We start from the raw sequence: 23,259 nt of genomic DNA on the forward strand, positions 1-23,259 counted from the left end.
AAATATTTTGACTGGGAAATCAAAGTTGAATATTGAATCCAGGTTTTACTTTATAAGGTTTATGCTAAGAATTGTGCAGTATAAGAAAGTGAAATATTCTGTGGTCAAAATCATAGTTTTCTAGCGGTTTGATTGTGGTGGTGTCAAAACCTACTTCCCTCTTTCAGTGTTCAGCAGCATGGGAAGCTCTTCTGCTGAAGTCCCAATAACCTGGGCTTCCTGTGTTTGTGGGGAGACTGATTAAAAGCAAAATGCGGGGGAAGAAAATTCTTTCTTCCTTCCAAGACACGTATTTTTGTCTTTGTTGTGTCCATTCCAACCCAGGATGTATGTTCTATAGTCAGATATGTGCTGTGAAGTAATTTCTCCTTAGTCAGATATGTGCTGTGAAGTAATTTCTCCTTACGTTTTTAGTTTTGTATAGAACCTGTAGCAATTGGATAGCTTTTCAGGTCTTATGTGGGTTCCCAGGCAGTCAGCTTTCCTAGAGACAAGCTAAGTGATTTCTGGTAACAGGTTGCCAGTAGCTAAAATGGCATGTCAAAAAAATTCCAAGCATGTCATGGGTCTGCATGTGTCATTTACAATTTGACAAAAGGGAAGGGTCCTTATAAGTGTGTTGTTGAAGTCATGAGTGTGCAAATGTGATGTATCAATTTATACCTTCCTCTATTTATAATCATGTATATAGGGTATAGTCTTACCAGCAGGTGAGGCTGGAAAATGAAAGCATTGTCGCTCTGGCTTTGAAGACATCAGAGTTTTCTGTAAGTGACTTGAATGTAAACAGAGGTTTTGGGAGTCACTAAACTCAGACATGGTGTTTTCGTTTCTGTATCAGCATTCCTACATCCTTGATTATTTTATTCCTTCCGGGAAATCCCATGGGAGAGTTTGTATTGGCAGTGTATGTAAGGAAGTCTTGAGCTTGCAGCTGCAGAATCAGGTGGAAGTTGCTGTGTTTTGGACATTCTGCAGCCTGTATTTTGGATGAAGTGAGGGCTATAGCTGTTGCTGTGGAAGTTAATTTATTGGCACAATGTTGGTTCTGCACAGTGTGTGTCAAATGGGACATGGCTGAAATCATAAATTCCGAAGTTTGCCAGGCTCTTCTAGATGACCTGGTGTATTGAAGGCATAAGTGGGGCTGCAGTTCAGAGCTGTTGTTTTTTTATGAAACTGTCATTCACAATTGAACCTTTTTTTTTTAATACTTTATTGATTAGTAAAGTGAGATGTGTAGTTGGTATTGAAACACCTTCCAGAGTTTCTTGTACCTATATATACACACACAGGGTCCTAGACACATCTCTAATGTACACCACTGCAAGACATTTGGACAAAGGAAATTGTGTTTTTAGTGGATGTATGAAACTGAAATATTACTCGTTCTCAGTTCTTTAACTGGTGCAATAATAACTGTAGTATTTCAGTAGTGAGAACAGATTTCAAAATGAGCAAATTGCAATAAAGTACCAAGGTTCAAAGTTTTGGAAACATGAGTAGCATTTCATTCTGCATATTAACTTCTTATTCCACCCCAAAAAAAAGTCACTAAGGATGAAAATAAGTGTTAGATGGTGAACAGCAGTAGTCTTCTCCTGGTGCTTTGCCAAGGCTCAGCTTCTGAGGGGCCTATGTCTCCTGCAAGTTATAAAGAGATCTTCTGTCTGTTTTGATAAAAAATAAACAGAATGGGGATCTCTGTCATCTTGGTGTGAAGACTAAGATTTGAGGTCAGCAGCTTTTTCAGTCTGCAGGGAAATGCAGGGATAGAGTTAATGTGCCTTTACTGTTTGCTTCACTGACACAGAACTTAATTTATGTGAGACATGCAATTTATGTGGGAAGTATAAGAAAAATTTTTCTTTTCCTGTGTTTTGCATTGGAGCATTTGTTGTTTGAGCAGAAACAGGAATATTGAGACAAATGAACATTGGCTCCAGTTGTAGATCAGGTTACGCTAGGTTCTTAATTTTGTCCCTTTGTCCAGCAATTTAAGAGCACTCTTCAACATCCTTCTCAGAAAATTTTTGCAACATTCCTCTGTTCAGACAATAAGCAGAATTTTATTGGCCTGCCTTTTTAACAACCACAATAACCGCCATACTGGAGCTTCTGTCTTGGTTACAAGAGTGGATTTTATCGTTCAAGTTTTATTTGTGTGTACAAGCCATGCTGACAGATATTCTGCTGTTCACAACTAAACACAGAAGCAACACGACTTCTTAAAACAAAAGTTGTGGTTTGTGTTTTAGGGCTTCTGGGTCATGAATCTCATTCCTCTTAAAACACGTTGTTAGAGCTTTAATGTTGCTTGACTAGACCCGTAAAGAACATATGCATGCTACATTGCAACTGTAGGCAGTTTTATCTAGGATATTCTTTTGCTTTGAGTTTGCTGGAATTTTTTTAGTAGAAAAAAGTCAATGTGTTAGCATTAATTTTTGGTTTTAAAATTGGTTTTTATTGTTTAGGTTAACATAATTTAGCTTAATACCAAACTGCATGAAAAAGGTGTCAACCGTGTAAAGATTTATCATGCCTTACATGAGTGTGATTTGGTTTTTGGATTTTCCTTATACTTATTTCCTTATACCTGCTGCTTATTGTGGGTGTATGAAGTTGAGCTGTGTTTCAGGCTGCGCTGTCACAATGAGATCAGTGATACAATGGCAGGACAGCTTGTGTGCCACTACGCAGTTCAGAGTGCAGTCGACAAAACTTCCCTGCTTATCTCTCCTGCCCTTGTTCTTTGCATTATTTTCACTTCATGCCATCTGTGCTTAGGCTGTCTATTCACAAGGACACAGGAGGTGTCAAGTGCCCTGGAAGTTTGGCATGGGAAGTGAAACACTAAAGAATGTGTTAACCATTGGTATTACTCCTTGATAGGTGTACATTTCCTTTCACACTACAGCATTTTCTCCAGACCTATTCCTGCTCTTAATTAGTATGTAGTATTGTGAATATCCTATTCCTCATTCTTTTTAATCCACTTTTTCTGTGCCTGTGCCACTTACTAAAATGCAGTGGTTTATGGATAGCCACTAGAGAACAGGCTGAGCTCCTATGAGTGGTTCTGTTTCTCAGAAAGCTTTCTGCTTCCTATTAATTTTGGGAAAAATACTGTAATTTGACAGTTGTTAAGGTTGATTTCTGTTCTCTTTGTGTTGAGTATTGCTGGCTAAAACTTCTGGCTGCTGAAACCCCATCTGTTATCTTTCTTCTTTATTTTCATTGTTTGTGTGAAGAACAATACGTGCATAGTCGATGGGCATAGTGTGTTTTAACGGATTTTAGCATAAGATACTGTTGATCTTGAGCTCAGGTATAGAGGGTGGAATTTCTTTTTGCTAGTTCATAATTTTGGGAAGGTAAGTCTAAACATAATCTTGCTCCTGTGTATCAACAGTGGCCCTCTTAATTATTTCTTAAATTTAGTTTTAAAAAAATGAATAAAGCCACCTCATTGTTTTGTGCCAGGGCTTGCAACAGAAAATTGTTGTCATTTGTTCCAAGTGACATCTGCTTGTTTAACTCATCACACAGAAAAACCAATTTGGTAATTTGAATTAAATACACAATCCACCTGTCTTTGTGTAGTTTTTTTCTGCTTAATGAACATACTTTCTCCAGATAAAATATTCCATATTAAAAAAAAAAAAAAACAAAACACCAAAATTATGCAAGTGTTTTCCTTACCTCATTTCCTGAAAAATGGAAGATATAGGCATGATTTCTGGTTTTGAAAATAGAATACTAGATTACTAGATTTCTGGGTAGGAAACAGGGATATTGATGAGGTGATGGGTGTTTTGTAAGATTATCATATGTAAGTTGGACTGTTTGCTTTCACAATACAGCTTTTCATTCTCTTCTCCAAAAATATAAATCATAAGAGCGCCCTTTCCCCACAGTAATGAAACTTCTTACCTTTTTCATGCTAAGACAAACAAAAAATTAAAAGTGGGAAAATCATAGGGGTTGGCGTCAGTAGGAAGATCAAGAATGTTTCAGAAAGCTGTGAAAAATGATGATGAAAAGCTAGAGATCTGTTTAGTACAGGGTTCAGCAGGTTCCTTAGGGCTCTGGTTTCTACTAGTAAGGGGAACATCTTGTGTGATTGTTGCTTTCCATTGTCCTAATGGACCAAGAATAACTTGGCTGTTGCAGTTTGGATTTCCTTATCCTGTTTCTACTGGTTCTAGTAGTTGGGTTTTTTTCCCCTCCAGTAGAAGGGGAATGCTTTGGAAGATCCACTGGACTTTTGAAAACAGAAAGAAAATTCTAGTGCCTCTCTAGATCTGCCAGTAAAAAAATAATGGGTTTTTTTTTGTGTATAGTCTTTCAGCTTGAATGTTTATCTCCATAATTTCTTTGAATCATTTTGTGTCTTATATTCTCTTTAGCTGTCCATTGTCACTGCTATTTATTTTCTGGATATTACTTTTATTTGTTCTTACTTTGTGTAGGTGATAAATGTGCAGTTGTGTTTCTGTGTGTGACAAAGCATCCCAATTCCCAATCTGCCAACACTTTGTTTCTGATGAATTTTGGCCAGAGAGCACTACTTGCCATGCAGGCATGAATCAGTGGATGATCATTTAATCTGTGCAAATGCTTGTCCTTTTTTGCTTGAGCTGAGGAACCTGGGAGGTGACATTTTAAAAACACTTAAGTTGCCTTGAAAAACCAGATGATGCTGGTCTGCTGTGCCTAAATGTCAAGTGATTAATAGTGGTTAGTATTTGCATTTCTAGGGATGATTACAGGAGTTCAGCCTAGAAGTAGCAGGAGGGAGGTAAGTTCTGTAACCAGTCAGGGCTTGTTCTGACTTGTTGAAAACTTCCCTGATAACAGATTTTTAGTGAAGGGATGTTGCTCATCTCTTCAAAGGGCCATGGTAGCGCAGATATTCAGAGTTTAGTTTTTCAAAACTTTCCTGATGACTTCTCTACTGTCTTGAAGGCATTACCAAAGAACACTCAAAGTTGTGCTTTTTGATGGACAAACTTCTTAATGTAGAATGAACAGGTTCCAGATATTCTTATTTACAAACTGAGCTCAGTTTTTAATTCTAAAGCTCCTTGTGTTCCTGTGAGGGTGTTTCTGCCCAGTGTGACTTGCATAGTTGCAAATATTGATCGGCTCCTGGATTTTATGTATTTTTATTTTCCTATTAGCCTACCTGAAGGTAACAGCTTCATTGTATTGCTTATTATATTATAGGACTCTGATGCTTGGACTTGTTAATAGTGCAGAGGACTGAGGCTGGAGCTCTGTTTGAGTGGGTGAAGAGGGCTTATTTCAGGTTTTATTTGTTTGTTCTCTCAAGTGTTAATGTACATTTGTGCATTGAGACTCTTCCCTCTAATAATCTGTCTAGAAAATGGAGAAAAGCATGCTTTATGAAGCTGAAAGATAAATAAATGTGACCAGTCTCAAACTCTCACCTGTTGTAATATGTAACTGGATACATACAGAGAACATGTGAAAAAATAGGAGTGCTCATGGGATTAAATCTTCCTCCTTCATTCCATTGTCCTCATACTGAAAATAAGTAGCATGCAGGTAATCTGACTTTGCTCTTGATCAAAAAAGTCTGAGCTTCTGTGAAGTCATAAATGTTTCCTCTGGCTGGAAACAAGTTGTTTGGTGTTGGGCTTTTTTTGTTTGGTTGGTTTATTTTACTTTCAAGATCTCTCCAGTGGCTTGGATTTCTTTTCCTTCACTTATTTCAATTATCTCAGTTCTGTGCTTTTTTTTTTTGTACTGATTTATTAAGTACTTTTGGAAGGATTTCTGCATTTTAAATAAAACAAAATCAGCACAAGCATCTTTAATTAAAAAGCAAATTTAGCCCTTAAGTGAAAAGTTGCAGGATTTATTTTCCTATCAGGATAAAGGGTAGTGAGGAAGTGAAAGCAATGATTAAACAGCTACATGCTATCAATCCTCTTTTCAGTTGAAGAATTTAAATTTTCTTTGAAGTTTTCCTGTGATGTTATTTGTGAAAGAAAAGAGATAGTTATATGCTTTTGTACAAATTAAAGCCCTTTTGGGATTTGTTGCATTGTGGATTTTGAAATGTGAACTACTTTCTAATGGATCCAAACTAATATTCACAGTTGTTTTGGACATATCTTCTAATGTACTCAAAATGTCAGTTTTTGGAAGATATTATCCAAGCAGAAAGAAGATGTAGTGATGAAGATTCCCATGAGGAATTTGTGGTTTATAACACTCTTAGGAAAGATAAAGCTGTTCAGCTGAGCTCCAGTCATCTGTTTGCTTTTACATACTTCTGTTTACACAATTAGACTCCCTTTTTTTTTTTCTTCTACTTTGTATTCTTAACATTAAAATAGTGCAACAACATATGAATAGGTGGATTTGGAAAAACTGTGATTGAATGTAACCCACTTGTTTGTAATTTAACTATGTTGAATATTCTTGACTTATTTAATGGCAATATAGAATATCTCTGTAACAGCAGCAGTGCTATGAGAGAATAAAGAAAAAAGTGGTGAAAATATCTTGTAGAGAAAAGTTGCAGTATCAAAGATGGCTTTAGTTCATGACGGGAGATGCTAATCCTGTGATAAACAGTGATCCTTCTCACCCTGTGTCTTCTTTGTCATTTCCTAAGCAGTTTTTCATGTTACAGAGTAGTGGTCTTTGTTGTAATGTCTTTCAAATATCTGGTGGTTGTGGGTGCAGTAGCACTGTAATTCATCACACTTCAGGCTTTAGGAGGGTTTTGTTTTGGGGGAAGCCTTTTCTTAGTTTATAGGACTTGGTTTTAACTATAGTTTAGTTAGTGTTTTACTATGTCAGTGTTTCATGCTGGAAACTGTGTATGTGAGGAAAACAATGGATGCAATGAATGTTTGCCTTTTTTTCCTTAAACTCATTACCATTCTTCTCATGTTTTTTCTGTCCTCTGCATATCCTTGACATCACTATTTTCATAGCTATTGTTGAAATGGGAAGCACAATGGAACACTTGATCCTGATGGCAGCTGGTCTTATTGACACCATCTCCTTTACGAAAAGCCCCAATATCTACAGAACTTGTTCAGGGAAAAAGATGTAAAGAAAGCCAGTATTCTGAAGAGAAGAGGTATCAAAGCCAGCCATGAAGCCTGCACAGCAAAGCCCATTCAATGCTACTTTGGAGACACATACTTACTGCCTCATCTGTTGCTGGTGTGGAATCAGTGCAATGTGGATGTTTATTTGGTTAAATGAAGAGATTGCAGAGTGTTGCAGTCTGCTATCCCGAACCACCTGGCATGTTCATTGAGGTCACGTTTGTGCTGCCATCGGTACATAAACCTGAATGTTTCAACTGTCCCCACTCAATCTTCATGCCTGATAAGCGGTGCTGATGGGGAGGCAGCATCTTCATTTGCTCCTCTGCTCCAAAATGAAGATGAGATGATTAAAGAGAAACCAGACCTTTCTGACGGGCAGGTGACTTCCCAGTCACAACAGGCCTTGACTTATTGTCGTAGTCGCCTGTCTTGAGTGAGAGGCCACTCTTCTCCCCTCAACAGCTCTGACACTGCTGTTCGATATACCATGTTCTACTTCTTATGTGGTGTTGTCCTGCCTGCCTTCCTGTCACTGTCTTAGTGGATTAGGGCATTACATTTGCATTTGGAGTAGCATGCTGTACATAAGTGCATTTGCTGAATTTTTGGCATGTCTCTCTTTCACAGACTCCATGGAAGTCAGCTGCACTCCATATGCCTTAGTGTGTGCTGCCATGTAATGCTAATGCTGCTGCTTCCTGTCAGAGTGTGATTTGAGGCTTTTGTCAGTACACTGTCAGTGCATTAAGCTTTAGAACTTTTTCTAGAATTGATAGAGCCAATAGCATTTGGCTGCCTATATTGCAGGCATTGCCACTCCCTTCTCCCCTACACCCTTAAAATTGCTCTTGCAGTGAAATTTTGGATTCTGAAAATCCTCCCCCTAGTAAGATTTGCCTGTCTGTCACTAGAACCTCAAGTTCCCACCTATTGCTTCTATGACGGATTGTTTGGTAACCCAGACCTGTTGGTTTAAGAGGTCCTAAGTAAGTCTTTAGATACTAGTCTTTAACTTGCTACACTTGCAGCAGTTACAGTTGCTTTCTCCCAAAACAATAATTGCAAAAAAGCTAAAGGGCCAATCTAGCACGATGATAACCTCACTATGCAAGAAAACTCCTCTCTAGACACTCACATGGATTAAGTCTCCAAACAGGGTCTCTCCGTTAAGAAGGCTCTAGGAATATCTAAGCAAGGAAACTCCTTTAGTATTACAAAGCACCATGTGGCTGCCTCCTCACTCTGCACAGCAGAGGCTGAGAACATGGTCTCCTCCTTGTCCTGCCATGACCGAGAGAGATGGAAAAGTAGCAGCAGTTGTGTCCTCCAGAGAAGAGGCAAAACCCGGGAATTCAAGCTCTAATTGCTTCCAGATGAGTTGCTTTTTTTCCAGCATTCTCTGCTCTTAGCTCGCAGGTAGAGTGAGCATTTGTATGCATGAGTGCACTGGTACTTGGGGGAAGATGGCTTTCTGTTCTGTCTAGTTACATGTGTTACTTTTGCCTTTAGGAAGCTTAAGCACGATTTTTCTGTGTATTCCCTGTGTGTGTCAGGGAGAGATCTGCTCACACACAACCTGGCAGTGCCTGTGGATGAGGTTATCAGGCTGTTACTGCCCCATCACAGCCAAAGGTTACCTGCGGTGAGAGGTGGGAAGTTCTTCTGGGTGGTGCATCTGTAACCAGAAGAGGCACGAAGTTCATGCCTGGGGATTACTGCAACAAACTGTTCTTGTAAATAATTCATAGGTAATAGACTACTGTAATAATCACTCAGTACAGCAGAGCAATTAAGGACATACTTCATTGTGTTGTTTGAATGAGAGCATAGGTGTGATTTCTATTTTGTATCTGTGTGTTTGTCTTTGGAAAAAGTACAGTCTGTGGATCAAATATATTCTTAATTGATATTTTTACTTTCTCCTCCCTATCTTCTGAAGTCATAGCAGTGCTTGGAACTTGCAAGAGTTGTCTGGTTAAGCTATTAGCTTTGTGAAAACTGATAGATTTCTGGAAATATCCTGTATGATTGCTCCCATCTGTCTGGGTTTAGAGAAGGGTCTTGGTTACTTTGTCATGGATTCGACATTTCCTTTGTCTGTGGTACTTGGTGTGTACAAGTAGCATTCACACAGTTTTGATGACCTTCCTGTAATTGCAAGTGTCTGAAAAGGACTTGGGCCTGAAGTCTGTAGGTAACAAGGACTGACATCACTTTTACTGAGCAGAGTCCTGTACTGTGTGCCCACAGAATAAACATATATGTATTTAATATGGCATTAGTGCTGGCAGTAGGATTTCCTGATCTACAGCACTAGGAGGGGAAAAAGCTGTGGTTTTTCTTCTTCATTACTTTTGCTGTCTTAAATGAAGTTGAATGTTGAGGAATAAAATTAACTTGCCAAGGTGATAAGAAGATTTAAATTAAATTAATGAGCTTAGATGTATATTTTCTCTTAGCCTTTAAAGTAATAACTGCTGTAAACAGAGAGAAGCTTGCATATAAGTGCTCTTCTGTATGAAAGTGCGTATAGATTTTTCCATTGTAACAACACAACAAAGTTGAGTTTACAACCCTCCTGTTACATACCTTAATGAAACCATCTTGGGACATAATTTTCCCCTTGTTTTTATCTGAGTGAGGGTTGAATATTAAAGCGTGCTATGAAGAGCTATATAAGGAGAGTTCATTTTTTTAGGGCTTAGCTGGGGGGAGTATGCATCCCCTTTCAAGGTTGCAAGGGAGTTTCTTGAGCATTGTGCCAGATTTTACACCAAGTAGCATGAACCACTCATTTGATGCATGAGTTGGAAAAGTCGAATCTCCCAATATGACTTTTAATTTCAAAGGAGGCACATTTAGTAGTGACTCCCACACAGTCCAAATTTGACTGGTTGTGTTTATGCATCTCTTGCAGTCCTGAGGGCAGTAGATATGAACTGGTTTGTAGCTTGTAGGTAACTTCCTCAGTCATTTGCTGGTTTGGTGCTTCAATAGTAATGGGCTGCTTTCTGAGAAGAGAATTCCAACTGCTTTGTTCTGGTTCTTGTTAGAAAAAGAAGTTTGGCCCATGTCAATGTGCTAGGGTTGTAGAAATCAGGATATTCAGAGAAGATAGATAGCTTTATAAGATTAAATTGTACTCAGGTGAGTTTAGAAAAGGTAGATAGTATCAGGAGAGGGTAAAAAAGCCTTTTTTTATTATGTTTTATAACTTTTTCTTTATTTTTTTTCTTTGGCTTATCATACATAATCCAGAAAACAACTGAAATGTTCCTGATAGCTAGAAGAAAGAAAAAAATGGATACCTTTGCCTTTTTACCAGTGAAGTGGATTCCTTAGAATACATTAATGGGAATTGTTAAAGCATCTGTGTCAAAAATTCATAAAAATATCTGTAGTTGTTTGATAAGATAGTCAGCTGTAATGCCACATCATGTTTTAGAACAGAAGACAGCACTGCTGCATTGATAATAAGCTGCATAACCTGTGCAATCTACATGAGCTGAAATATAGGATAATTGGTTTCACCTACCTGCACTGCATTTTTACTAAAACTTGATTTTAAATGCAAATTTTTCCTATCTGTACTAAATAGCGAGGTTGAAGAATTCATAATCAGTTACTTTTTCTCTGCCTTTTGTGCATAGGCCTATAAAAGTAAATATTTCACTTGTTCAGACGTTGCTCAGAAAATGAGAATTTTATGGGTATTTGTCTAGTGTTGTTTTTAATAGCTGAAGATCTGCTGCTGTACTGACTGACAACTAGGCACAGAATTCAGGGCATCTTTACTGATGTCTCTGGCCTTTGGCAGGTTACTTAATTTTTTTGATCTGTGTCTTAACATAAATGGTTATATTAAATCATAATTATCACTTAAATGTGACTTTACGTTTGTTTTTACAAAATGCCCCAGTCCTTCTTCTTGTGTGGAGTCTTCTGTCCTTAACAGGAGTGTATTTTTAATCACTTAGAATTCAAGATTGAATTAAACAATAAAGCATCTATATTTTCCCAAACAGCTCTTTTAATAATAATATCTAAATATCTCATTAACAACTTGTTATAAAAAGTTATTTCTATTGAAAAGGAAAATAAACTTTTTGACCCTCACCATTTCTGTAAAACTGTTCCAGACTGAGCTATTTGGGAAATAAAAAAAATACAGGTTTTTAGCTGCTTAATTATTTAAAAAACCATTACATGTTCATTTAGTTTTCATGGTGTCCTAAAATAGATATACAGAATAAATAACAAAGCCGTGCTTGAAAGCAGATGGGGAAGAAATAGCAAACTTTTGGTGAGATGGCATCTACTTTTATTTGACCTTTACTGCTAAGTTTGTACCTCTGTTCTTGGAGTTGCTCATATCCTTCAAGGTAGATGACTGTGAAACATCTCAAGTAAGTGTGACACAGATGGAAGCAAATACCCAATGGAAGGTTTTGTATGAGATCAGAATTTAGAGTCTGAATTTCACACAACTTGCAAGCAGTGACCGTGTCTTGTGGTTTGTGACAAATCTGGCTGCACAAGCTGCCAGGGAAAGAACAGCTTCAGACACAGAGCATGGCAGATCCATGGGGTCTTAAGCTCCTTGGGCAGTTTTGTTGTTGTAAAGGCAAAGGGAACATTGAATTCTGGGTCATTTCCAGTTGTAATCAAACAACTGCTCCCCCCCAGCATGTAGGAGTCCTGCCAGTGTCAGTTTGGTTTGGTGCATGGAGATGTGGATAAAGCAATGTTTGTTGTGCTGCCCTCTCATCCAGTGCATTGGACTTCTGTCAGAAAAATCATTTGCTGACAATAAGTGGAATCAGCTGGCAGTCACTGCATAGGGAGGTGGGAGGAGGAGCAGAATTCAATTAACAATGGAAATTTTCAGCTGAGGAGCATGGTGGGTTTTTTAACATTATCCTTAAACACAGAGAAGTAGCAAAAGAAATTTGTACGGGCAAAGCTTCTTTCAGTCTCAGTCCTACAATAAGTCAAGTGTTCCTAGTTAGAAATCGTGCCTAATTTTTGGGTCAACCATACTGCAGGTCTAAATGCTGTCCCTAAAGATGGATGACCTACCAAGAGCTGTGCAGCCAAGAGCTGAGCACTCTCCACCTTGTGGGATAAAACACCTCATGCTCCTTGAATAAACCCCCTTGTTCTTCCCACACAGAAGCAGGTTCAGTATACTTGTCTCTGTGGCTCTGTGCTGAGGGTGTTTGTCTGAGACAGGAACTATTGCAACACAGTTTAGTTCATGTAATGAAGCTTGGAAGATGAAATAGCCTTCTTTGAGTTGAATTGTAGATAATGGCAGGGGGAAATAATTAGAGGATTGAAAGCCTATGTGCAATTAATTTAGCAAAGGTGAATCCCTGTCCCTTCTTTGGCCACTCCAGTCCCCTTGGATACACTATGCTTTAGAGCTATGAGCAGAGCCTGTGTAATTGTATGGAGAAGGATGAAAAGTTTCTGTGTAGTACTGGCAGTTGACACCTTATTTCTCTTAATCTGAACACTGTATTTTTTCTCACAAGTCATTCAGTAATATCTCAGAAGATATCATACTTGATCCTTTGTAGTACTTTCTTACAGAAGGTGCCAAGTGCAAGCTTGTTTTGGAGTCATTTGGAGATTAGCTGACTTGGCTTTAAGTTTCAGTTTTAAAAATGGGTGATGTCCAGTGTTATGTGGTGTTCACAATTCAGTAGTTAGAAATATAGAAGAGAGAAATGTTCTGTTTTCATTTTGTATGACTAGTTTAATTTCACCAGTCTTGATTTGATACTGCTGATGAGGATATCGCTGGTTTAGACAGTTGCTGTCTTCTCAGGATGTGTAAGTCTTCTCTAGTTTTTTCTTCATTCTGTTTTTTCCTCTTTCCTCCATTGTTGTCTTTCTCAGCAAGAAAAATACATACCACTCTTTCTGTGTGGCTGTTGTGTGAAAGATGAAGGCAAACTGGAACGCAGTTCTTTGTTGTCCCTGGAGGTGGCTTCCACAGTTAAGCAACAAGTTCCTTCCCCAAATTTGCAAGTTCTTAAGTGGCCTTCCTGTAATCTGATTAATAAAGACAGTAATAACTTAAAGAAATATGACTTGCTCTAGTTGTTGAAAATAGAAGGAAATGAGATTCTTAAGGTTCTCAAGTATATATTGTAGCAATTTCTAAATCCCTGTGCTCTGCCAAAGCTGTTTAATGCAGCCAGGAGCTGATCCAAAGCTTATGTCTGGATAATTAAAAGAGAAAGCAAGTCTGCCATGTCAAGACAGGATGGTTATATATTTTCTCTCACTGTATGAATGTGTATCTGTAGAAGATGTGTTTGGTTTTTGGTTTGCTTGTGCTTTTTGGGGTTTTCTTATTGATGTAGTTGTTGGGTTTGGGGTTTTTTCTTATTTCTATTTTTAAGTTGGTATAGGTTCTACTGTATTTCTCAGAATCCTGTCATTGCAGGGTGTAATTTTGAACTTTAGGAACATGTCAGCAATTATTATAAATCAGTGTATTGAAATCAAATGTAGCAAGTTTTACCACTTGGGGATTTCAGTATGCAATGTGAATACTAGCAGAAAAATATTAAAGTGAACTATTTGGAGAAGTGTGGTGAAAAGCATGTGAACCAGGTGTGAAGCACGTTCAACTTTTATCTAAGAATGTATTTATGGCTCCTTATTTGGTTTAGTGTTCAGATCTTATTTTCTTTTGGTGCAATTGGACAAGATGGACAGTCAGAAAACATTAAGAATAGAAAATAAAATGGATAATTCTTTTGAGGGGAGGGTGAGTTTTCAACAAATTTATTAGAATACTGTGGTTGTGCAGCTTACAAACAAACATGGTGTTCTAGTGCCTTTGGTTGTAGAAACTAACCTATGCCTTTTTCTTTCTTTTTTTTTTTTTTAAACTATCTAAATTGCTGTTGGGATGATTTTGAGTGTTTTCATTTCTGTGAGGAGGCATCCTAATGAGTGGGGAAATTTTTCTTGAAGCATTTGCCAGTAGCAATGATGTATTGCTAGTTTGCTCAAGCAAAATATGCCAAGCACAATGCCACTTTAGCCTGGATTTAATACAAGGATGTGTGTCAGTACAGTACCTTAAGATGAATTTTAGTATTGTGACAGCTGTGTAGAGACCTCTGGTTATTGTTTCTGATGCTTACTAATACTGCTTCTGATGCCAAAGGTGGCACTTGTTACAGATAATGAACTTGTACCCTGTGTACTTTAAAAACAAAACAAAACCAGACAATGTTACTAGATTGTTGTTGTTATTGTAAGTGAGGAATTATGAATGGGTCAGATGATTCCTCCCCTCTTCACAATTGTAGGTTTTCTTGATAGCATGCCATGCATACCGAATCTTGCGTCTACAAATATGAGCGAATGTTTTAAGAACATTGCTTTGGAGAGTCATATTTCTCCACTGATGAAGTCAGCTTCACAAAACCTTCCTGTCCATTCCAGAGAGCAGAATTTAACTCATCTTAAATCCTGTCTCTCGCTTGTACTGCAGGACAAGAAGACAGAAAGGATCAGTGTCTTGAAGATAAATAAAATGAAGATCAGTTAAGATGAAGAGATTTTTGAGTCTTTTATTTCTTCACTCTTAAAAGCAAAAGCAGCTAACAATCACTGCAAATTTCTTTAGGTGTGGAACTCCTATGTAATCTTTTAGAGGAACTGGGCAATTTTGCCTTCAATTGCTGAGCATAATTAAGTGTCACTTCCTGGCACAAGATTTTGTTGTGCCTGAGTCCCACGCAGTTTTGATACAATCTCAGTACATGTTGTCTGTCATAAAGATGTCCTACTCTGTTTAATATATTGTTGTTTTTAACTTGTGATTCTAATCAGTCTAGGTCCAGACTGCAAGAAATACTGCAAGTCATATGAGTTTAGAATATGCATATACATAACCATTAGTTATGTATAACTAATGTGGAAATTATTTAGCTTTTTAATAAGCTTTAGTTAAATAGGAATACAGCTTAAATTATTATTTGAAAATGTCTGAAATAGAAGCAAAAATGTGCAGCAAATTTTTTCTGAACCCAGTGTGTCAGTGATGTACTTGCTGTATTTTGTTTAAAAATTTGAACATAACAAAAAAATTACATCCTTTACAATTGAATAGAATTATTTGTAACTAGTATATTTAAAATAATTTTTTTCATAGAGATTTGTCAGGTTAAACAGTCTACTTCAAGATGCAATACTTCTTGCTTCTTTTAAATTTTTTTAATTTGGTTTTTCTGTTTTTACTTGTATTAGTAAAATTGTTACCACATCTTGCCTTTCATCTAACAACATCATAGTTACAGATGTCATGCTGTTCTCTAGTAAGAAGCAAAGGAGATGAACAATACCTAATTTCTTATTTTCTAGCCTATCCTTCCTTCAGTCTATTCCATGCAGTTACTCCTGCTGCTTCTCAGCTTTTATTTCTTAATTTCAAAGAAACTTGTAGGGAGAAATATTGGAATAGAAGAAGGGACTCTAGGAAAGCGAGCTCCTGAAAGTATTGAAATGGTCTTAGGGCTTGGCTGTTGTGAGCACAGCTCTTGCGTCCTGGCAGGTGCTGAAAATAGCCTGGATTTCTAATGGCATTTGTACCTAATCATTGCCTGTCTTTACTATGCTGTGTTTATCCTGTCTGTGAGGGATGGTGGAGCTCTTTAGTTAATGTTTTAAAGTAGGACCTGTCCTTCTAGTTCTTCTGGTAAATAAAATCTAGCATATTTCTAAAACAGCTAAAATGAAAGGCTTCACTGTCTATTGCTCTATTAATACATTAGAAAACTCACTGCTTTGTGGGTCCTTGCTTTTAAGATCAGATACTGAAAGTTGCAAATGGATGTAAGCAAATTTTATTTACAAATTAAATGAAATTTTTAAGTCTGAATGAAGTTTGAGAAGAATACAAATTAGTTACACAATGAATTAGGGGTTGTTACATGCAAAAATATGAGAAACCAAAATAGATTGCCACTAGTTGTCACAAGTATCAGTCCTAATCTACTGTAATAGACTTGAAACTTTGTTTTCAGGCTGTCTAAAATAACTGGTTTATTTAATATTTTGCTGAACTCACTTTAACCATGTTATCCAAAATGATTTTCTACCACAAAAAGTGCACAGTGAAGTGTTCATTTGCAAATTATACTTTACCTGTTAGATTTTTATGTTTCAGTGATGCGTGTTCTCTCTAATTTAGTAATTTGAATAATTTTAGTAATTTTAGTTAATTTATTTGACATTTACAATATCAAGGAAATGAATCATAGCTTTGTTTGGAGAGAGCAAAAGGGGGAGAAGAAATAATATTGTTTTCATTTTCCTGATTCTAGGGTCTACTTACAGTGTGCTGTCCATAATGCCTTCTGACTCTGAAAGCAGCAGTTCTCTGAGCAGCATTGGTGAGTAAAGTATTAGTATAAGAACTTGATGAGTGTGTCTTTTGGGAACTGGGAGAACAACTTTTTATGGTTGCCTATGGGAAGGGTAGAGTGATCTTGGTTGTAAAATCAAACAAGTTGAACTGTAAGATGTAACCATCCATCTTCATCAGGAACAAGTGTACTTTTGTGCAGTGCAAGCTAAGACTTTTCATGGCTGGCTGCAGTTGCTTCATGTAAAATCTGTTGCATTTGGATATATTAAATGATGTAAGTATGCTTTGTGTTACTTAGTAAAATTATGTAAAAATGGCAACATCGTGTTTACACAAGTCTGGGCATATGAGAATATATTTAAGCGTGTATATATGTGTATGTATGTATTTATGTAGATGTGAAAATTGTGGTCAGAGTCAAAAGCATCATAAAGGTTATAAATAGTGTTAGCCAAGGCCCTAGCCTTGTAAATCTTTGACAGTGGCTGCAAACTTTAGCATTTTTTCCCCTGTGTTCAATTAATTGCTTCATTTTCTCTGTTTTGTAAATCATAGGGAAAGACAAAATACTCAGGAAAAGAATTAGAGGTATAAGAAACATGATTAGAGGTGTTCTGTCCACAAGATGCTCTTGGAGCAGCTCTATTGACTGTCAGTTTTCCTCATCTTTACTTTTACAAATATCTTCTATTGTGAAATCCGTGTAGAAGTCATTTGCCCTGGACAGGGAGTGCAGGCTCTTGCATATTTAAAGTTCCAATGTTGTGTCAGGCATCTGTACACTTCCCTGACAGCACCAGGCCACTCAGTTATCTTTTTAAGGATGTGAGTAGACATCTGTTGCAGTCATTGAGTTGAACTTTTAACTCCAGCAAGCAGGAACAAGATTTTAGGCCTGAATGAACTATTTACTGAAAGTACTGGAAGCTGTGACACGTTATTTTGATTTTAATCAAGACCACACATGTATGCTACTGCCTGATGGAAGGATAGATTTAATTTGCTGCAAGTAAGCTGGGGACTGGAAATGGAAAGAAAAAAAGTTCCTAAAGTTCTAGGACGATCAGAAAGGCACTTTCCAAAGAAGGTAGTTGTTCTAAAATGAAATCCAGTAAGTTTGTGGGATAATTGGATGAAGTGATGGCTGAGATAGGAGAAGTGCAGGTGATACTGTCTAGTTCCATGTTCTTAATTTTAAAAAGGAGTGGCACATTTAAGTCTTAATTTTGTTTAATTTTTTTTTGTTACTTCCCACAAACTATGTTCATATTTTAAGATCCTGAAATTCATACTGAATTTGGATCTGTGCACTTGTTGTAAGAGGTTGTCCTCAGAATTTATTTATGTCTTTGGAGTTTGCAGTGATTGAAGTTGTTTTATGACCTGAAAAATAAGTGCCTTGCTATTAAACAAAAATTGTGATCTACTCTTGTCCATAATTTTGTTTTATTCAAATTATTCATGAGTGCTTAGTATTTAATATTTAAGAGATTAGCAGCCAGGAGAATTCTTTGTTTGAAACTGGCATGTTTATTTTATGGTGTGATTATAGACTTGTTATGAATGAGTCTGATTTTTGCTCCAACTGTTTTCTCACCCTCACGTCTCGTTTTACAAGAGACAGTATTTTTTGTGATCCAATATCAATAGAAAAATTGCTTAATAACTGGCATGTACGAATAGACATCTTTGCAAGTCACTTCAAAGATTATTTTAATACTGACAGATTTATTGACTGATGAACCATCATAACTAAATCTGCCTGCATGCCAGCTCCCCTAAGGCTTCACATGACTAGTTTGAATGGAATCCTAACAAATACTGAGGTGCTGTAACATTTGAGGAATTTCACATGCATCTTCCCCCAACTCTGTCCCTGACACTCTTTTGGTATCCATCTCCCCAAAATAATTTTCACAAGGGTAATTCTGTGCAGTAGAAATAGTGAGTTGAACCTATGAAATGAACGTATCAGTGAGAAAAGGTAACTATGTCATAGTTTGGAGACAGTGCAAGCTTTTGAGTATGTTCAGTTTGACATTGTTAGTTATATGTGCACACACACGTATATAAAGGAGTATTTTTAGTTCCCTGTTCACATAGACCTTCCTCACAGGAAAGATAATTTCAAATTAATACCTTGATTCTGTCTGTTGAGTAGCTCAGAAACAGATTGGCACATTTGAATTTTCAGGGGAAATGCAAAAGGTTTTGGGGCCACTAAGTACACCCAGATAAATCTTCAGATAATTAAGCTTAGCATCATCTAATTAGGAGAGATAATAGCATCTTATATAAGTAGTCTTTAGACTCCATAGTTCATAAATGCAACTAGAGACTCATATTTCCATGTGCTTCATCTTTTTTTCCCAAACCTTAATTACTCTAGCTATTGTTAGAGATGGTTCTGCTGCCAGCATTTTTAATTAAATGATCATTTTCTGAAATACTTCCAAGAAAGTCAGGAAGTTATGAAATAGAGATGCTGCTATACATTTTACAGCTATCCTGGGTTTGAGTTAATTTATGAAGCTATGGTATATAAAAACGAGCTTATTTTCCAGAAAAAGACTCTGATCTAAGAACTAATCTTAAATAGAGCTAAGATTGCTGTGAGAAGGTAGTTTTGAGAACATGGGCTCAGTCTCAGTCCAATATGTAAAGCATAGTGTTAAGTATTTTGAAAGGAGGAGGGAAAGATAAGACAACATCATTTGATCACTATATAAACCCATGGTGTACCCAAGTCTTGGGTGTATTTGCAGTTCTGATTCTCTCATTGAAAGCCAAGAGTGCAACAGGCATGGAGAGCAGCAGCATAGATGAATGAACAGTTATCCAGCAGCTTCTGTATGGGGAACAAATGGATATTCTGGGGTTCTCTGTCTTTAGTAATGTCAATATAAAAGCAGAGCAAGGAGTGATGCAATTTGCATAACATGACTCAGAGATGAGCTTAGGACTAGTCTATTCTGAGTACTGTGTTGTCATCCAAGCTTTTTTCCTCTTTCCCTGCCTCTATAGGGCTTGCAGATCATGAGGGATACAAGAAGAATGAATTTCCATCCTCATGTGCATGTGATAGCATAAGCAGTTGAGTACAAACTAGTTCCCCCCCTGCTGTGTAACAGCAGCAGCCTTGGAGAAGAAACTCTGACTTTTTATTCATTTGAATCTGTATGAAAAAAAATGCAGAGTGACAGCAGGCTTTTCTTGTATATTTTCTTCATTGTTCAAAATCAATTTAGATGGCAGTATTTTTTTTCCTCTTTTGCTTGCGTCCATTTCTTTCTAATGTAATAAGAAAATTCATGCTGTGCATGAAAAACAGGTGGTTTTGGTGGTATGGAAAGCAAATATTGACAGCCTATTTCCAAAAGAGGTACAATATAATCTGCTGTAATGGTGTAATACCACCACTGTCCATCAGCCCCAGCTTTGTCCTCTCAAAGGAACAAATCCTCATAAAATTGTCATGGTTTTTCTCTGTATTTCCTTTCTCTTTGCTCTTGGCCAATAACAAAGATTTTTGTGTGTGAATAGAAGCATCCTTCATCTGCCCCACTCCCTGTGACCAGCAAACTCTCTGAACAGAACTATAGTCCTGTGTCTCTAATATCAGAACAATTATTTATGGAGATTCAGTGCCTGTCGTGCCATGCACGGAAAAACAGTGTCACTTAGGAATTGTATAGAAACCAGTAACACAGCTGTATGTGACAGTCCCTGGCAAGTCTCCACTTGTGCAGTCATGAAAACAGAGAGGAATAGAGCACAGAATCAAGACCCCTTTTTAAAAGATTTTTTTAAGCGTCCTTTCTAAAAGGTTTTTAGAAGTGTCAGTTTGTATAGTGCACTTAATAATTTGACATTTGATACAATGACAGGATTATGGTTTCTAGAATCAAGCCATTTTTTACCTATCATAGTACCATAATGAAGCTTCAGAATTTTTATTTAGTGCTTTAAAAATGTTTTTTTCTTCCCATCCTCAACGAACAGAGATGTTTGGGTTTTGTTCTGGTTTGGTTTTAGGAAATGGTTTTTAATGGAACACAGCAGTTTACATGCAGGTGACAGACTGTGGCTCCAAGAAGATCCTCCATAATAGTTTTTATCATGAGTTTTTAACAGAAAGGCATTGCATACTCTTCCATTCTTTTCAAGTATACTAAGTTCCTAATTAGATGAATTTTGGAATGGAAAAGACCTTCCATATTTTCACATGTATAAATGTCTCCTTTCCACAGCCAGACCTCTTTGCATTGTTTTGATTACTGTCAATCTTGTAACCCCTTCATTCCACACTGCATATTAGCACCTTTCTCTTTTAACAGGCTATTACTTTTCCAGCTGTTCAGTTCTTTGCAAAGGGTATCTCATCTTTTTCATCAAAAGTGTTTTTTCTTACTCTTGTCTGTTCACATCACTGTGTTATATTTTGCAGTGAGAACTTACATAGACTGGTTGAATGGTTTGGGTTGGGAGGGATGTTAAAGATCATCTAGTTTGAAGCCCCATGCCATGGACAGCAATCTGTAATGAGCACCACCACTGCCTTTACAGTTTTATGCCTTTCCTTGCAGCCATCAGGTGGTCATACATCTGTCTCCACCATGTTGTCCAAGTTTGACTTCAACTGACAGTATTTCCTTGCTTAACACTTGTTTAGCTTATCAGCCTGACAGTCTATTTACAGATAGTTTTTCACAATAATTGCATTTCAAGTTGCTTAATCTGAGAGCCTTAATTCTTACTCCAAAGTAAACATTCCTACCCTCCCATCAGGTTCCTTCCCAGCAATGTTAGTCTTTCACTCTCACTTTCATGTTGGCCATTTTGACAAATGTCCTTTCAGGTTGTGATTTCAGTTCATTGCTTCATACTTTGTACAGCTGGATGTAACAAAGGAATTGTTTTCACTATTCACAGGAACTATTCAGTTGCAGGTGTGGCTTATGATGCTCTTTTTAGTCTATCATTCTCTCCTTCTCTGAAAGAGTTATTTATTTTCCCTGGCAGCCTATAGTAGTCTCTCATTGTATATCTTGCCTTTTTTTTTTTTTTTTTTTTTTCTGACATGAAGTTTATATTTGCTAGAGACACCTCAACAATTAACACCAAGGAAAAAATGACAATATTGCACTTGCTGAAATACCATGAATGAGTAAAGAGTGGTACTAGGAGCACTACCAGGACACCACATCATACTCCTGTTCCTGTACAGCAGTAATTCTGCAAGGACTTCTCAAACTGATGTGTCTGCCTTTCCCCTGCTGCTCCCAATCTCCTCTGCTGTTTTTTAGTATTAGGTTTTAGATTTTTTTTCATGTTGACCTTTCTAGAACCACTGTTCAGTTCTTTCTATAGTCTTAAACTAATTGAAGCTGAAAGTTTATTTTAGATGCTGCTGGCTTTGTTTAGGTTTTTATATTCTGAATTAAAACAATATACTGAAATGCTACCCATCATTTAGTCCTTGCCTGTTACATGATTGTCACCGCTTTCATAATCTATTAGGTTTTCTGTCCATCAGATGAAACTGTTTCTACAGTTCATTATTCTACCTTTTGTTTTTCTTTCCTCAGTGTACTGCTGCTTGTTTTTTCTGATGTTTTATTTCACCTCCATGCAATTCTGTTCTGTGCTCTCTGCAGTTCCATGATCACTTCAAAAGATATATCTGAAGAAATGTATCTAAATGATAACTAAAATGTAATTTAGAATGTAACCCACTTGTGCTCATAAGTTATTGAAAGAAAGTAAATATTTTAGAATGTATTTTCCTACATCAGGCATAAGTCTTTATCCTTGACCTTCCCTAGTGTGGGGGGAAACCCCGTTGATCATGCTTTGCCATACATCTTGCAAGGATTTTTTAGCATTTTCTGTCGTGATTTACGAGACCATGAAGAAATAATATCCTGAATATCTCTGTTCATTTTCTTTTTTATGAAAGAAAACAATGGAAAAGGCTTGGCTGTACAATGAGTAGCCTCCTGTTTGTTTTCCAGCAGGAAGCAGCACAAATTCATGAGTTTAAGAAAAATCATTGTAAAATAAAGGCATTTTGTTAGCTTGGGACAGATTGCATTCTGACTTAGTTGAATCTGTCGTACAAGTTTATTTCTCAAAGGCCAAGAAGTTTATTATAGCTCAAAACACGGTAATGATATTTCTTAAAATTGGCTGTTTATGCATTGGTACCCATTTTCTTATCTCAACATATATTAATTTGGCATTATGGTACATTTTGGTCAGGTTAATAAGTTTTCCAGTCCTGTTTCGGTTCTGTTATTTGTCAAAAATACGTTACGCCTTCCCCACATAAGAGGTTAACTTCTTAAACAGTGATTTCTGTGTGGACATATCTCTTCTATCATTGTTGATTAATCATCAAGAATTACATTCAGTATGTGCTACAGTAATGGATCTTTGTGGTTCTGTGAATTCCAGCATTTGGGTATAATAGGGAAGACACAATTGCTCCAGTCCATCTTTTTAAGACTTTTCTTTTATACAAATCCTGATGGAAGTCCTGCACAATCTCACTGTGGATGAAGTCAGTGCACACTCAGGACTTACTGTCTGTACTGCATCGTGGGTAAAGTGTGTTCTCACACCACACATCCCTGCTCTTGGCTGCTCCAGGACTTGCTGAGTGCTGCTCACCTGGAGACTGGCCAGGGAGTGACTTCCAGGCAGTCGAGTGCTCAGAACCCAAGTGCAGCTCGTGTCAGGAATGAGTTGTGAGTCTTATCG

At 37.2% G+C, this 23,259-nt stretch overlaps 1 protein-coding gene across 5 annotated transcripts in view; it reads left to right on the plus strand.

Annotated features, from left to right (window-relative positions):
* The window catches only part of DLG5 (discs large MAGUK scaffold protein 5), a 95,307-nt gene that overhangs the window by 19,152 nt on the left and 52,896 nt on the right, over nucleotides 1–23,259 (plus strand). For all 5 annotated transcript variants that reach the window (XM_030275921.4, XM_012574518.5, XM_012574517.5 and 2 more), the window contains exon 2: nucleotides 16,454–16,522. In XM_030275921.4, coding sequence (XP_030131781.4) covers nucleotides 16,454–16,522 — 69 coding nt within the window. The remainder of the gene's footprint in view (nucleotides 1–16,453; nucleotides 16,523–23,259) is intronic.

Source organism: Taeniopygia guttata, chromosome 6 (genome assembly GCF_048771995.1).
Source record: "Taeniopygia guttata chromosome 6, bTaeGut7.mat, whole genome shotgun sequence".
Classification (NCBI taxonomy): Eukaryota; Metazoa; Chordata; class Aves; order Passeriformes; family Estrildidae; genus Taeniopygia; species Taeniopygia guttata.